The 18,019-nt window shown below is 38.5% G+C and overlaps 1 protein-coding gene across 4 annotated transcripts in view; it reads right to left on the bottom strand.

The window, feature by feature from the left end:
* The window catches only part of LOC129575330 (protein slit), a 133,726-nt gene that overhangs the window by 73,097 nt on the left and 42,610 nt on the right, over positions 1–18,019 (bottom strand). For all 4 annotated transcript variants that reach the window (XM_055458726.1, XM_055458727.1, XM_055458728.1 and 1 more), the window contains exon 2: positions 13,903–16,265. In XM_055458726.1, the coding sequence (XP_055314701.1) occupies positions 13,903–14,243 (341 nt within the window). In that variant the 5' untranslated portion in view covers positions 14,244–16,265. The remainder of the gene's footprint in view (positions 1–13,902; positions 16,266–18,019) is intronic.

Raw genomic sequence — 18,019 nt, 5'->3', positions numbered from 1 at the left:
AGAAGGAAAAAAAACGGGCTAGCGCATCCAATGTTATTTTTTGCATGGAACAAACAGTAGTCGAAGAGAAGCGACGAGACGATAGAGGGAGAGGAAGAGCAAAAACAAACATTGCAGCGTAAACGTCAAACATTGCATGAATCTAGCCTAAGCCATGGGTATTATAATGTTCTATTTTTTTTTTCATTTCTTCTCGCTCTTAGACCGATTTATAGCATTTTTATTTTCTTCAACGGGCTTTGTGTGTGTAATATCCTCCTCTCGGTCTGGTTCTTTGTTGGAAACACTGTGTTTTTCCGTGAAATCACGACGTTTTGACGCTCAAGAAATGAATATATTTATTTTTTTTTCTCGCTGTGGAGTGAACGAGCTAGAAACAAGAAGCGATGGTAACGGTTTTATGGAAATTCAATTGAAATTAATGATGAAGCCTTGGCATGGCATGGCATGGTATTTCATGGCATGGCTTGAAATAAACCCCAAGTGTTCGCTAACACTATATATAGTTGAGAGGGAGAGAGAGAGAGAGAGAGAGAGAGAGAGAGAGAGAGAGAGAGAGAGAGAGAGAGAGAGAGAGAGAGAGAGAGAGAGAGTATAACAACACTCTCAGGTAGGTATTTGCTTGGCTTATCATTGTTTATCTGATTTTATGGATAGTGCGCTAAAGGACCTTATTAAAGAATTTGTAACGAAATATTCGCCGGCAATCACCGGTAGAAGAGTGTACACTACTAATTCAATCATGACCCCGCACCAAACACTTCATCGTCATCGTCGTTGTTGTCAGCACAGCCGAATTTCCGGAACCAAAAGAAAATATATGTTAACGATTTACAACAAAATATGTGTATATAAATTTTTTCGGTGTGCGGTGACTTATGTTACGCATGCCATTGATGATAATTTGATATTTACATTACACACTTACTCTCTCACGCACACACGCACGTACGTTAGTTCTTGGCAAATGTTTTCAACATTGTGTCCTAAATATTTCTCCAAAACCAAAGGAATTGAACAACATACAAATACTATGTGTATTATTTCAATGGTATTGGTTGGCGGGGTTGTTCGTGGTAATTTATTCAATTCGATCGTTCATTGTAGCTAAATCCGCATGGACAAATTGTTTTACCGGTTGTGCTGAACAAGACAAACAAACAAGATGCCAACATTGAATTGAAAACACAAGCAAACGAGAAGATGAAGAGACTGACATGTGGAATGAACAAAAAAAGACGCCAAGAGAGATAGAAAGAATGAGCGAATGAACGGAAATGGTAGGAAAATTCCAGAGAGTTTTGCTGCTGCTCGCTCTCTTGTCGATGCTCAAGATGTGAAATGAGCCAACACATCAATTTCGATGGCAGTTTTTTTTTATTCGGGATACAAATAAGAGAAGAAAATGTTATTCTATTCATTCAACACGTCCTTCCACATCAATCATAATCGATCAACTTGTGAGCAAATAACAAGTTCAATTGTTTTCCTTTTCCCATGCACCATCTCCATTGGGTGTTTCGACTCTAGCCGTGTGTTTTGTCCCGAGGCATCGCATATGAACAACACGGATGAAATACTTTCGAATATTCCATGTTCGATGCATACACACACACGGTGTCTGACATGCCCGGCTTGCCGACGTGAAGATGAGAAGAGGAAAGTTTTCCGAAACATTTGCCGTTCCTCTATCTCGAAAAGGGTAAATTTAATATTTTTGTATGTGTTGCCGCTGCTGCTGCCTTTTTTTCTCTCATCATCGTCGTCATCGTCGTCGTCGTCGTTCGGCTGTCGTTTCCGTCGCTTGGATTCGTTTACTTATCTGACTTGCGAGACATTAAATTGCACGTTGATAGAAAAGTATACTGTTTCATCAGCATCAAACTTTAATTTTATTTACTACTATTTGCGATTTTTGACTCATCGTGTTCTTGCCGCACCAAAAACACCGAGAGAGAGAGAGAGAAAGAGTCATTCAATGACAAAAACAACAACGACGGTGTACGGAAGCTTTAAGGTACGGGCAAACACATCCATTTCGATCAAACATTGAAAAAAGTTTTCCATTTCTGCTGATATGGAAGATTCCACGGAGCGAACGGAACGGCCAAAAAATTGCGGCAATAAATTGAAATTGTAACACACAATACACGATGTACATGTGGGATAAGTGGCGAAAAGATAATTTTCACCCAAGGCAGAAAGAAAAAATGCAACACACCATTGTGTTGTGTTGAAACACAAAACAAAATAACAACGGTATTTTGCATATATACGGAAACCGGAAATGAATCGAATGTTCATCAAAAAACATTAAATATGAATATGAATAAAAAAAAATCGGCTGCTGCTGATGTTTGAGTGGTAAAATTAATGGAGAAAAAAGTGCTACAAACTTTGACCATAAACCCATGTTATAACATCAATCATTTTCAGGCTTGAAATGTGATAGCCACACACACACGCTCGTACACTTTTGCTGAAATTTTAATTAAATAAGTTCTTGGTTCGAATGATGCTTAAACATTAATTAATTGGATCTCGTTGAGAGAGAAAAAGGGAGAGAAAAATACATGTATACAATATAAAAATAGTCGCGAGACAAGCAGCTGCAAGAAATAAATAGTCAAAACAAAATCAGCCGTAGGAAAAAATTAACGAAACGAACAAAAAAAAGAAATGCCAAACAAGATGCCAAGCCGAATTCCGATAAATTCTCTTCGCTCACTGTGCGCGCTCTTTGCATCGAGAACTTCTAATTATCGCCTCTGTCTCTTTGCTTTGGAAAACAAAAACCGAACGGAACACCGAGAGTTGTTGTCTCTCTCTCACTCTCTCTATCTCGCGCGGTGAATGTATAACAGAAATCGTTGTGAGATATGGCGATAAATAAAAAATGACAACCGAAAATCATTTGAAATGTGAAAGCCGATGGCAATTTATCTGAATAACATGAATATTTGTTTCGTTCTTGTTATTTGCGCTTATTCGGTAATGTGTATGTCTCTCGTTTTCTCTTTTGCTCTCCTTCTCTCTCTCTTTAGTGTGTGCGTCAATGAATTTCGCAGGAAATATTTTAACGAAAGGCATAAAAAATTGTATAAACGACACATAAAAACAGTGTGCAGTATATATGTGGAACAGGAGTCTAGAGAGATAGCAGGCGCACGCCTTCGTTGACATTGTCACCAAAAACCGATGACGAAACAAATCGAAGAGAAGGGGAGCGAAGCAGAGAGGAAGAGAGAGAGAGAGTGAATGTATATGACCGAGGAAAATAAATGTGAAATGGGCAACACAGTGACAACATGTGTAGTGCATTGTGCATATATCAAATGCCTTTAATGAAGAGACAGCCAACAGAAATAGAGACACATACTTTTGGTTATATTGATATTTAGATATAACGAGGCCCAAAACATAACAACAGCAAATATTTACATTTATTACTTCGACGAAATGAAATGGAATAAGCCGAAGGAAGAACTAGCCCAAATGAACCGTATCTACTCGGTGGAATCAGTGATCGAAGCGACCAAAACGAGAGAGAGATAGAGAGAGAGAGAGAGAGAGAGAGAGAGAGAGAGAGCGAACGATGAATGAACGAGGAAGATAAAGAGAGAAACTGTGAAACAAAATACGAAATAAGTGACAACATCAAATAACCAAATAAGCTTTGAAAAATGTCAGTTAAAAAAATTGACAACATATTCAGATAATAACCGACAGATGTCTTTTTTTTTCTCTCTCTCTCTCTCTCTAGCTCTACTTTTGACCGAGAGGCATACATCGATTCTGAAGCATTTTCGGCTGCTTGTTAATAATATGACAAACAATTAATAAGGGTATATGCCGAGATTCGATCGTGTTTGTCACAACTTAATCATCGTTTGTTTAGTTGCGTAGTTGGAAGAATGCTGATGTAGCTGAAACGAAATGCGCAAACACATACACCTTTTCACAAAGTTGAAACAGTTTTCCAGCAACAATAACCGACGAAAATGTCAGGTTTTCGTATGGAACAAGTGTGTTAGTTTCTGTAGGCGCCTTATCGGTGTGAAAACCGTTTGGCCCGCTGTTTTGCTACCCAACAATTTCTCCGTAAAAAGAGTTGTGTGCTTGTGAGGCTACTACTATCACGCACCGTTTCTCTGTGTTTGACAAACAAAACTCGCTGGACATCGCATTGTTTGCATAGTTTTTTTTTGTTTACTCCGCAAACGGTCTTCCATTCAAAGTTTTCGGCCGAGAGAACGAAAATGAAGCAATGTTGTCCGCAGCGTAAATCAAATCTCATACTGTTGTCTCGATCGGAACCCCCGCACAGACAGTACACAGCATTTTACCCATAAGGGGACAAAAGCCAAACCGAAAATGAGCGCTCTGGGCCGAAAGTCGAAAAGTTTGTGGAAACATTTGCACAAATACAAGAAACCCAAGGATAAATTAAAAATTATGCAGCAAAAATTCATTTACTCATTTTGTGAGAGGGTGGATGCGATGCGGCAGAACCAAGACCGGGCAGGCGGTCAATTCGTCGAAAACGACCATTTAAAAGACTCAATGAACATGAAAGAAATAATGATGACGAAGCAGGTAATAGAAATTTCTTGAAATGCTTATCGAACGTGACAATGACATAACATACACGCATAACAACAACTAACTCAAATTCCATCCACATGTAAATACTGTGGATGGTGAGAGCAGATAAAAGCAGACAATGCAAACAGACTAATACACGCATATCAGTGTAAGAGTGAGTATGGTTGTGAAGCCAGAGCCAATAATAATAAAATCGACAGAAAAATGTGGTGTTTAAGCGTGAAAACAATGAGAAACAACGCAGAGCGAGAAGTACAAAAAAATATGACGTGGCCGCCGCGGCAACAACACGATAACAATACAAACAACAAACTATCACATGATTTCTTTTATCTCTGTGAAATGGTGTCGTCCTTCGGGTGTTCGTTGCGAAGTTCAATACGCATTTTCTTTGGTTGGCTTCCTTTTTCGAGCTAGATATTTCGGCGACAGACACAACCAATCCGACAAACACATTGAAAAGATTTTGTGTGTGGGTACTTAAAATGTGTGTTAGATTTAAACGAACCAAAATGCCACGATTTAAAAGCAAAGACGACGACGACGACGATGGAAAAAAAACCCATTTGAGCATTTTCTCTTGAAAACAGATCAAATATACCGTAGTGGAAAGAGAGTGTGTACTAAAACATATTCCTTTTATGACTGAAACCGATAACCAAAATGTAAAATGTAAACGAGAGAGAGAGAGAGAGAGACGAAAGGATACGAACGAAAATCCTAGCAACGAGAACATTAATGAAGCCAGATACATTCGAACTTGAAGAATCACTGGAGAAACAATAAAAAATGAAATCGGATGCCGTAAAAACCGATGAACAACCGACGGAGAAAGAATGAAAGGAGAAGAGGAGAACAGAAAAAAAATACAAAGCGTCAGCATGAATTTGTAATCGATTGCGTAACATTGTGAGTGGTAATGTGGATTGCGTTATGTCTGCAGTGATTGCATCTTTGGTTGAGCTCTCTTTCACTTTACGCGTTCGGTTCAATTTCAGTTCAATTTACACTGTGAGAGAGTGTTCATTGTTCGATTGGAAATATCCAGTCAAGTATGTTTACTCACAAATGAAAGAGAAAAACATATGGAGCAACGAATATGTTCGCAGAGCAAATGCATATGAAATATTTGTTGATGACAAATTGGGAAAAAACTACGATGCAGTAGACCGAACCATTCATGATTAAGACACGTACACCGACCAAAGAGAAAATAAAACCGGCAGCAATACAATCGAAAATTAAGAAATAAAAAAACGGGATGACGAGTGGAATGCATTGGATTGCATTGGATTGCATTTTGGTGCGTTGGTTGCAGCGCTCTCCATTCTATGACGTAATTCAATGTGGCATTTACACACTCACACACCAAACATCATTTCACATTTTGCTTTGGCCGGGCCTTTGAATGTCTGCTGCTGACTCCTTTTTTCGGTGCTTGGATTTGGAAAATGAAAATAAAATCCCTAATCTGATGAAATTCCGAAGCTTACTGTTACGTTCTTTAATTTTACACCGATTTTCTCCCTCGTTCTCTCTATTTCAATCTATGTCTTCAGCCGAGGTTTTATCTTATTGCTAGTGTCTGATCACTTGCTTGCTTCATGCTTCGATTGTTGCACTCTTTTGAAATAGAGATTCCGAAATTCCCACCCTATCCTTGTCACAAAAACACACATACACATCTTCAATTCATATCTGCTTTGTGTGTTCGATTTATTTCAATTGAAAATTGTTTCGATTATGCTCCCGCATACAAACACCATCAGCCGTATTTTGCTTACGTTTTGCATTGCCGAATTTATTTTTGATTTTCAACAAGGCAAGTACTTTCATCACGGAATGTGATTTTTTTCTTCTTTTTCTTCTGTTCAGCGTTGAAAACTCGTTCAATAAACTCCTTGATTGCAGCACATATACGCACGTTATGAGAGACTTAAGTTAGTGCATAGACGTGAAATGGTATCGAGGACGCTCAGCCGATGCCCAAGTTTCGCTCACTCGCTCTCTCTCTCTCTCTGTCAATGGCAATGATGGAAGGAAAAAAATATGAGCAGCGAATAAAAGGGGATCCGCAACTGATTTCCTTTTCTCCACTCACACACATGGTACCTCCGCCGCCGTTGTTGACTTCGAACAGTTCAGCAGGAAAAAAGAGAGTAATCCAGAAAAAAGTAATTGTATTTCGTACGTGAGCTGAGGGGTTGCTGTTGTTGCTCCTTCACGGAATGCATTGTTTTTTTTTCTTCTTTCATTTTTGGGCGCATTGTAGGAAACAATGCGGCAAATAGCTCAAGTTTGTTCGAACGTTGCTTTAATCTTTCGATTTTTCGCATGTGAATGAATGTATTGCTCTTTGATGGTGTGAAGTAAATGCACACACACACACACACACACAAGGCATACACACCGCCACAAGAGAAGCAAGAGATATGTCAAACACATTCAGGATATGCCTTCTAGGCAATTTCACATTTTCCGCACTGGAAATATTTTCGCCAATGAATTAGGATTTTATGGAAGTTTGCTGCATTCACTGATGCTGTTTTGTTGGTTTGAGCAAATGAATATTTTCTCTCGCTTTCTCTCACTCTTTTCACTTGTGCTACCTTCCTCTTCTGTCACTATGGTGAGTTTCAACTTGTTCTCGTACTTTTCAAAACAAATGGAAAAGCATACTATTTCAAAAATGTTGTTCAGATCAAAGACTTTGAGTGAACCGGGGCCCACAAGATCAAAATCCATACCAAACAAATTTCCAAATGCAACGTTCATAAAAATGGAATCGCTCATTTCTGGCGAAAATTTCAAGCGTTCTCAATTTCTCGCTCACTTTGTTTGTCTTTGAGAGGAGAAATTTTCGCTAAATACGGAAATATGTGAATTATTTGCAAGATGGAATGCTGTTTGGAAGCGAGTTCATATTCCTTGAGTGCAAATATCGCGTAATTTTGCATTTGAAATAAGTTGAATAGTTGTGCTCGAAGCACATCATATAGATATACGTGGATGGCATTTTGACCACGATGGAGAAGGCTCCATTTATATGGTTTTTTTTTCCTCTCCTTTAATTCGTGCCAATACGGTCATAATTATGGGACGGTCGCGTGTGCATCGCCATACACGAGAAACAATACAGCAGAAGAGCAGCCAACAAAACTTCGCAGCAAAAGTGGATAACAATCAAAATGCAGCACGTATACCAATTAGCACTCGATTGGTGTACCCAGCTATAAAGCGCTTTAATGCATACACACACAGAGCGAAAGCAAGGAGCGAGCGCATTCTGCATTTGTTCTTTCTCCCCATACCCAATTGGTATGGTTTCTTTTTCGCAACACACACACACACACACAAAGCGAGAGCGTAAGACGATTTTCTGCTGACAGAAGGCATATTACGATTCAAAAGCTGATTTTCTGCGTGCAATTTTTTTTCTCATTTCTTCCATCTCATTCAACATTTAATAGGTAATTATTATATCCTCACCGCATGAACATTTCAAATGTGAACGCGACAGGCTAGGAGATTATTTCGATCGTGTGTTTTTTTTTGTCTTTCTTTACTGTTTTACTCAATGTGCACTTATGTGTCAATCGATTGGTTGAGCGCAATAAAAATGAAATTAAACACGATCCAAACACACACACACACACATAACAGAACTGAATAATGGCAAACGAATCAATTTCAATTGCAGAACATGAAAATATTTCCGATTCGTTTTGTTTCAGTTTTGTTTTTGTTTTTGGCTTTTGTTCAGTTTGCGTGATAGAGGGAGAGAGACATTTTTACCAAAGAGATTAAAGTGCATGCCAGGAAATGTATGGTACGTTTCCGTGTTGAAATCCCATAAACAATATGATATTGTTACAAGATATCATTCTCTTTCTCTCGCTGCCATTAGATGACGCGCATTTTGTTCCACGGCCAAATGATTACACACAAACACATACTTTTCGTGCTTCAAAAACGATTTGTTGTTGCTGTATTGAGCTCGCAGATGAAAAGAATGAAGTGCCAGCGGAAAGATTATGAAGAGAGCAAACAGCGAAAAATCATTAAGAAGACAAGTGCTGAGCCAATTAATACTCTTTGCCTAGTTCAATAGATTATATACAAATAGAGAGACCGAGGAGAACTAGAGAGAGGGAGAGAAACAAAAAGGAACACTGAAAGGTTTTTCTAGTTAAAATTTTAATCACACCAAACGACGATGACATCGAGACATAAGCGAATGTCCTCTAGCTCTTTCACTCCAACGATCGTTCACACACAACCACTGCTATCAGTGCTCACGAACAAAAAACCAAAATTAAAGGAATTGTACACAGAGAGCGAGCGAGCAAGAGAAAAAAAATGAAACACGAAATGAGTAAATAGTAAACTCTCGCCGTGCACATGCATTACACTTACATGAAATTGGTCGCGATGCGTGTCGTACGACGATAATAAGAGAACTGAGTGACCGTAAATCGATAAATTGTGGGCGTTTTAAATTCCAACGTTCGTCGTCGTTGTGCTTTTTTTATAGCGATGGAATGAAGAAATGTGTAGGAAAACGACTATATGCTATGTCGGGACAAAATGAAACATCCAACAAACACAGAATGAACGAACGACGAGAAAAAAATTACGCGCCGTTGATTGAAAATGGTAAATAGCAAAGAGAGAGAGAGAGCCTTGGCTAAGCATTCACCCAAAAAAAGAAAAAGAAACGGCAAGCCCGAATAACTTTATCAACGTCCTGATTCTCTCTCTGTGGCTCTCGCTCTCTCTCTCAAAAAGGAATCCAAAAGAGCAAGAGTCCAACGTGTGATCAACGTGCATAAAAGGGAATTTATATGCATCCATTTTGCTTTGGTTATTCAACTGAAATTTTGCACTTGTGTATTGCTGCCGGTGTTTATGATTTGAATTTATTTGCTGTATCTCTCGGTCTCGCACTCGATCGGTGTGTTTTTGTTTTTGTTGTTGCTTGCTGCCAATGCAATTTGTTCGCATCGTGAATGTCATTTTTTCCTCTATATTACTGCTGCTGCTAGTGACGCTGCTTTTATGTGAGTTGGTTGTTGTTGTTGTATTTTTTTTGCGAAATGCTTCATATCGATTTCTATTTAAATCGATGAATCTCGCTCGAGAGTGGCGATGCCATCGAACCGACACCCAACTTGTATAGCGTGCGAACAATAAAAAATGATATTATGAAAAGAAACGTTCAAATATCGAGTGCGATTGGTGTCATGCGAACGCGCGCGCGACCAACACAATCACTTTGTTTTATAAATTGAATCTCGGTGCCCAGCTTGTTCCGTTCCCATTGACAATTTAATGAAAAACCAATTTCTATACCAGAACAAACAAGAGAAAATTGCGCCACTTTTCATCGGTTCTCTCTTCAAATTTCACAAAATGTCCGTTGCAATTTATTTCTGCGGCAAATTGAATGTGCTGATGACTTCTTCATTGCAATTCCGCTTGGCACTTTTTTCATTCCCCGCGCTAGCTCACTCTTTTGTCGCTCAATCGGTGGTTTTCGATTCATTTTCACTCTCGACGGTGACGTGAAAAATGTTTGCTACCAATTGGAAATGCTCCAAACAATTGGATTGAGTTGATTTTTCTGTTATGAGATTGAAACAAGAGAGATAGATACGAACAGAGAGAGAGAGAGATTCAGAGCGGCAATTAAAGAAAACGAGTGGTCAATCGGCTGATTGGCAAATGTCATTTGACATATCCGACAACGTTCAATTTTTCACCAGTGTGCCTATTCAATGCGACAGACGGAATTCGCTTTTCTACAAAATCCATTTGGCTTCACTGGTGTGGCGATTGCTTCGCTCATTCAAAGTCCGCACGGCGGTGGCACGGACACTCAATGCTTTGTGTCGGTCTCCAAATTGTGTTGTTGTTGTTTTTTTCCTTCTTCTTTGTATATCCCTAGCGCGATAGATATTATCGCTCGGCTCTCTTTCAATCGGCACAAAGCGTAACGTTTTTTGCCGTTTATTTTCCCTTGCATCGATATTTGTTGATCGTATGCAGATTATAATGTCAAACAGATTGCTGTTTGATGAGTGAAAAAGAAAACTGAGAATACTGAGTTGTTGTTTATTTATTTAATTTTTTTCTCTCTCTCTCTCACTCTTCAACCGAGATAAAAACATGACAATTCATCCATCAATTATCGGTGCATCGTTAATTATCTGTATGAAATGCACCGTGAATAATGTATCAAAGCCAAATGGTCGATAGCCGTGTGACGTTTCAATTTTTTTTCTCCTCTCTTCGTTTAATCGAAAAATAATGGACGTCATTTTAACATTCTCTTCGTTTTTTTTTTGGTGTCTATCGTTTGGTTGTTGAGTCTATGCATTGATTTTGTTTGGTGTTTGTTTTTTTTTCACTTCGGTTTTATCTTGGCCACTTTATCGCGCGCCGGTTTAGAATGGCAGGCCAGAGATGTTCAAAACCATGAAATTACATTAAAAATTTATTTGCTTTCTTTGTTGCCACGTTCTCGTCAAAAGAGAAATCGATTTCAGCGAGATAGCATCTGTGCTCGGCCGACACTCAGTTGTATTGCATCACAGAAATGCAAATATATAACATATATGTACATGTATATATATATCGAGAACATGAGAGCAACCGGAGCAACGACATACACACAAAGGCAATGGGTAAAATCACATATCGACGCGACAACCGTGCTAATGATAAATTTCATGCCCTCAGCCAATGCAATGCTAAATAGTTTAATATTAAAAATCTAATATAAATGCCATTTTCGAAATGAAAAAGGAGCGGCACTCAATGCGCTCGCTGTGCGAAGCTCTTCAAACTCAGAGAAAATATATTACTATATATTTTATTAATAAAATCACCGCACAAATGAATTGTACGAGTTCTTTTGTTATAGAGTTTTGTGGTCGGTGTTCGGCGGCGGCAGTGGCAGCGGCAATAGTGGTGTGCGCTGTTGGTGTGAAGTGTAACGAAAATGTGATGCGGTTGTTACAGTGATTTGTGAATGACACATTCAGACTAGCATCCTCAACAAACACACATATGCTCTACCCATGACGCATTTTATTAAATTTACACACGCACTCGAAATGCACTCGGTATTTGCCACACAGCCACCCAAACCGCAATCCCGTGTGTGTTCGGTTCGCTTGCTCGTTCATGTTCCGTCATCTAGCTACACATATGTGGAGCGAATGGGACACAATGTCATTGTGGAAGGCAGAAAAAAAAGCGTGTATATAGTTTGTATCCGAAATACACACACTCACACAAGAAATGAAAATTAATTTCGAATTTCAACTGGCGTTTCCAGTATGATTTTCGGGCCATTTGAATGGGACAATAAAAATGGATTAGCATTTTGAAACGAGCGACGGCAAAAGACGACACCAAATGCATGGAACACGGCCGCTTTTCTAACAAACACATTGCCAAATCTACATAATTTTCGAGACACAAGTTGCTGAGGTGCACAACCAAACCAAACGATACGAAACGACCACTGAAAACTAATAAAAGCGAGAACAAAACCAAGCCCAAACGTCCCCGTTTTTCCATTCACACACATTTTGGAAATAAGTTTCAGTTGTGACAATTGTACACTAGCCATATCGACAAGAGTCTGTATCCAGACTCGGTCTCTCTTTCTCTCTGTTTGTCAAGCGGAAGAAGTTTCGATTTCAATTTCTATTTAGAATGACTGAGTGTGTATAGTGCGTTGTTGTTGCTGCTCTCGTTATCGTTCTCTTTTTTTCGGTCATGTTCGGGTAAGTGTGTTGCGAACAGAGACGCAGTAAACAAGCACTCATCACAACTTAACTGCGAGAAGTGATTGAACTGGCTTTTATTTAATTTCCATGCATCTTGTTCCCCTCTCTCTCTCTCTCTCTCTCTCTCTCTCTCTCTCTCTCTCTCTCTCTATCCGTCTCTTGATCCCTTCGTTTCGGTTCGAGGCCTCGAACACGACAAAAACCGTTTTTTCGGCATACACACAATATCATCGGGTTGTGTGTGTGTGCATGAGCTCACGGCATTGTGCATGTTGGAACAAATAATTTCAATTTGTGTATCGAATTACCGAGGAGAATTTCAGAGACAGGTTTATTTTTTTTCTTCTTCTTTTTGCTTTCTATTTCTTGTATTCAATTTCAGTTGACTCTAATTCGTTGCATTGAATGTGCTCTGGTTGCTGTTGCTGTTGTTATTGCACCGAAAAAAAAATCTAGGTTCGCCAGATTTGAAATGGATATTTTAGAACGCGTCAAACAATACGTGTTTCTTCACAATTTTGCAAATTTAATTAATTTGCTTGCATGAAGAGCAGGCAGAGTGGCAAGAGAGAGAAAAAACAACACACGAAATAGTGAAGCGCATGAAAATGGCAAAACAGCAGAAAAAAATAAATAAAATGTGCAAAGTGAGAAAACAGCAAATAAAATGTGAAAAGTCAGACTGAGTGAATTGATGATGGGTTATGGTGAAGTTTGCTTCTTTTTCGTCGTCGTTGTCGTCGTGATGACGCAGTGCAGACAGTAAATGCAGAGATCTTCAAGCACACATGCATACGAAGTGAACGAACGAGAGAGAGGGGAGAGAGAGGGAGAGAGAGAGAGAATACAGCATTTGTTTCAGGCCGAAAACTAACGTGTGTCATGACACAATGTTCCATGCAACACTTGGAAAATCTCACTCTCTCTCTTACGCTTCGCCTGCCAAAACCACTTTTATATTCTCGCTGGCAAACGGCAAAATTATGCGGTATTTATGTTTCAAATACCGAAGTGTGCACAATTTATCTGTACCGCTGCAAAATCCGTCATTTTTCGAAGAGAAAATGAAAAACAAACGCAACTAATTTATTGCAACACATTCTGAATTATCTCTTGAAAACAATTTAACGCCTTTCAAAATGGTATCCTTCTTATTGCGAATCGAATTCCAAATCGAATCGAGCATAGGAAATCGTCTCTATTTCTATCATAGAATTGACATTTAAATAAAAAAAATTAAATCACGCCGAACAACACTTGACATGCCGCTCTCGTTTGCTTTCACATGTTCACGATGAGCGAATGTAACGCGTTTGCCACATCGGATTTCCACAATTGTGGCAAATGCGAAAACAACATTTTGCACATGTAAACTAATCAATTTTTCGTTTCCCGTTCTAATTTCCAGGTCTCAATTTAAAATCGTGTGTATTCTGCTAACCAAGCACTATACCTCTAACATAGAAGTTGAAAATTAAGGGGGGATGGGGGTACTTACAGTCGTTCGGCATCCAATGGAATGCGCCGTGGTACTTGTTGTAAATCCCGATGTGAACAGTCAACCGTTTGGCCGGTGCACGTACACACGCGTGGACATTTTTGATCGATGCTGCTGGTACCGCCGCCGATGATGCCATTTGCGCTGCCAACTGCTGTTGATGCTGCTGTGTTTGCTAAATTTGTACCGTGCACAAAAATGCCAACACTACCAACGTTACTAAATGTTCCAAATGATGAATCGCCATTTCCGTACGGTATCAATTGCAACAGTAAAATAACTAAACTGGTGGTCGTTGCATTCACCACCCAATTAAGCGGTGGTTTTTTCATATTTGCCATTATTTCTCACATATGACTTTTGGCTTCAATTGTCATTTGAGTTGGGGTCTCTGCAGGGAAGTGCTGATGATGGTGTTTGTGCGATATTTCCAAGAGAAATGCACTCAAACTCGTTGCTGCTCTGCTACGCTCGTTCTCTTTCTCCTTCTCTCTCTGCCTGACTTGATCCAAAAATGCTTTTCTCTGCTCTTGTTTTGTCAGACGTCAGAGTTCATTTAATGGATTTGCTCTCTTTGCTTTAGTCGAATGCAGTTATTTCCGAGCAAATTATAATGGTTTTGACCACTTGATTTTGTAGATTGTTCTTTTGCATCAGTTGTTGTTGCTGCTGCTGCTGCTGCTGCTGTGTATGTCTCTTCACTCCAGGGGCTTAAATAATAACACTTGATTACACAACTACAACAACAATAACAAAACGACAGTTATTTGCAGACAATTGTTTTTTCTTCGCTTTATCCAAAGCAAAAAGAATGCATTAAAAACTCAGAGTTTGAAAATGCACTCGAACACACACACTCAAGTATTTGATGTAGTGTAATTTGCTTTGGCCCGTTTCTGCTTCTTCTTTTTTTATTGTTCAAAGTAAATTTGTGGCCTCTTGTCGTCCTTCGTTCAATGAACAAAAGAAATTTTAAAATTAAAATCGAATGTTGAACAAGAGCCCGAGCTAAAAAAAAATGTTTTTTTTTGTTTCGGGTGATTTATTCGATTACAGTCGAATTGTTCAATGGCGCACTGAATTTATTCGATTCGCCGTCTGCGTAATCAGCTGGAAAAGCAGTGGCATAAGGATAAAAACTATTTAAAATTGCAACACAATAACACGCCACTTCTCTTTCTCTCTTCCCCTTCACCACTTTCACACCGGATTAATGGAATTCTTTGTTGTTTCGACTTTTCGGCGCGACAATGGATTAATTTTCTTTATTCAATCGAACAGTCATTACAACACTCTCTGTCTCTCTCTCCCTCTCTCTCGGTGTATTCACTTATTCGCATATTTTTCAAGTCGATTGCAAACTTGAAAACAGCTTTTCAGCACGAACTGAATTCAGTGTGTATGTGTGTTGAGGACTTTTTTTTTCTCTGTTTTAATGATGATTTTTATTCGATGATAAAATCATTGATCTTTTTTGTTTGTTAAATGCGATTTTGTCCCCCTCGTTTTTATTGCCGCACTTAAATGGCAAAATGGTAATGATTGCACATTTGGCCCGAAAACAACACTCACGTACACAATTTGAATTGCTTATGACACTTCTCGTTTTGCGCTCACTGCAAATATTCCTGTCAATGGATTTCAACCGAAGTGTGTTTATTTTTTTTCTTCGTTTGCTCACTGATTTTAAAGCGTACGCAGAATAAAAGTTGATTGGTAATATTTGTTAGGCGTTGCGTGAGCTCACTATTGTAGCTGATTATGTTCTTCGATTTTATTGCTTTAAATCTGGCTATAAGTATTTACACGCTGTTACTTTTTATCCGAATGTTTCAAGTTCTCTTCGGCGAATTTTTTTTTTCTTTCCTCCTCCGTTCTGTGTCTCTTCCAAAGTTATTTTCGTTGTTCTTTTTGTTAACACATATACACAAACACACTATATTCTCCTTGTGCCTTTTTCTGAGTACTCTCGGTTCTGCTTGAGTTCGGTTCGTGTTGTGGTTCGCTTCGTGTGTTGTTGTTTTTTCTCGTTCGTTCTACACTCTACGTTTTGTTCACATGCATGTAATAGTCAATGGAAAAAACAATGACCAGCGTTTAATGAACACGAAGGATGAACAATCAAAATACACGAAAAAGAAAAGCGATAAAAACACAATGAAAAAAAAGAACAGAATTGCATCGACAATTACACACGATTGTACTCTCTGTTGATTTTCTGCACTTTTTTTTTATTTTTTCTGTTTTTTTTCTTCGAGAAACCGTACACGCATTCAATGTTTCAACTGTGCGGCCTGTGTGCGTTTTTTTCGCTCAATTTATTCAAGTACGGTGCTGCTTCTGCTGCAAAACTTGTTGATCATCTGCAAAAAAAAAAACGAAGAATAAATGGAACAAATTAGTTGATTGCATCGAAAACAAATGGAATAAAAACAAACGAGGAATATAATTGCTAAGATTTGATAGTGATTCGATCAAGAGATTCGATTCTCATCGAATCCATTTCCGAATGGTTGATAAGCAAAAAGAATAATGGGATAAAATGCAAGCCCTCTGGTTGCACACACACACAATCAGTTTGTTATTTCAACACTTTCAACTAGGCGCAAATGGTTCATATTTTTCAACGTAACTAATCCAGGAATAATTAGTGGTCACTCTTATGCGGCTAATACAAAACAATATCCTATGGCATAGGAATATAAATAATACAATTTTCGAGCCGTTGGCACAAACATCGATAGAGAGAGAGAGAGAGAATGAAAAACAGGGAACACCGTGTGTTGTGTTGCTAATGTATGACTAATGGAAGGTATTAAAAATCTACGACAGAATTGAAATAAAATTTCCATTTGCCATAGATTAGATTTGTGTTCTGTTCCGTTCTGTTTTTTTGTCGTCTTTCTCTTCGGTTTATCGCGTGCACTTGCCATTTGCTTTTTGCATATCCGATTTTTACCTGTATACGCACGCACCAATGTTTTTTAGCCACCATCCAGAGTCCGACGACGATGACGACTGGTGTGACGAATTAAATTGATTTTCACGCAATTTCGCTATTCGCTCGCCTTTATGATTTTTTTTTTATATCTTATATCGTTTTTAATCAACATGATTAGGTTTTGCTGTATGTGAAAGGTCGCCTGGACAAACTATGAATGAATGGCAAAACCACTTAATAGGTGCAACTATATATATATATATAGACCGACCGTCATATCGTCGTTGTTCACTTTTATTATCCATTTAAATTAAAAGAAATTCGTTGTGGCGTAGTTCAACGGCTATAATAAAATGTGTTCATTCTATTTCTTCTCTCTATGTATATCCCTCTCTTCCTTTCATTCTCTATCCCGGACTATTGAGCTCGAAACGAAATAATTCCAAACGATAATAACAATAATAACGGTAACAATCAAATGTACACTCAAATAATAAAAAAAAACACACACACATACAACAACGTCATACACGAAATCCTCCCGACCGAATTCGATTCGACGGCTTAGCTATTGCGCGCATGAGTGTTTGTTGTATTTGTTTCAGAAGATTTGCCGTGCTCTCTTTAAATAGAGACAGAAAAGAATGAGAATGAAAAAAAATACTACATTTGATGCGCGTCTGCGTTTTGGAATTTCATTTATTCAGTTCAGTACGATACGATTTTCGTTTTGTTGTTGTTATTTTCAATTCGAGAAGACTTCTCAACTTTGTATAAATATATTCAATGGAATTGATGGCTTCACCTCGCAGCTATGCTCTGTTATTACCCGGCCCATTATATAAAATGCCAGAACGGAAAAAGCCAGTCCATATGAATTATGAATACGTATTAGAAACATAATGATAAGTTCCTGCAAACACTCACATCTCTCTCAAACAGTCAATTTTTTTTTTCGGTTGACCTCGCCTCCCTTCCGCGTCTTCTTTCTCCCATTCATTCTTTAAACAAAAAACACAAAATTTTATGCTTCGAGGCAAACTGTTCTCAATTCTTGAAATGTGATGGCAATAATTCCATCATCAATTTCGATTCAAAATTGTGTATACGTTTTTTTGACGACTTTCTCATTAGATTGGATGGATTCATTAGAATAGTGAACCAGCACAGGATCAA

This window comes from Sitodiplosis mosellana, unplaced genomic scaffold (assembly GCF_009176505.1).
Source record: "Sitodiplosis mosellana isolate CC-2019 unplaced genomic scaffold, AAFC_SMos_1.0 Smas_scaffold_6166, whole genome shotgun sequence".
In the NCBI taxonomy this organism is placed as follows: Eukaryota; Metazoa; Arthropoda; class Insecta; order Diptera; family Cecidomyiidae; genus Sitodiplosis; species Sitodiplosis mosellana.
This window is presented reverse-complemented; position numbering and strand designations above follow the sequence as displayed.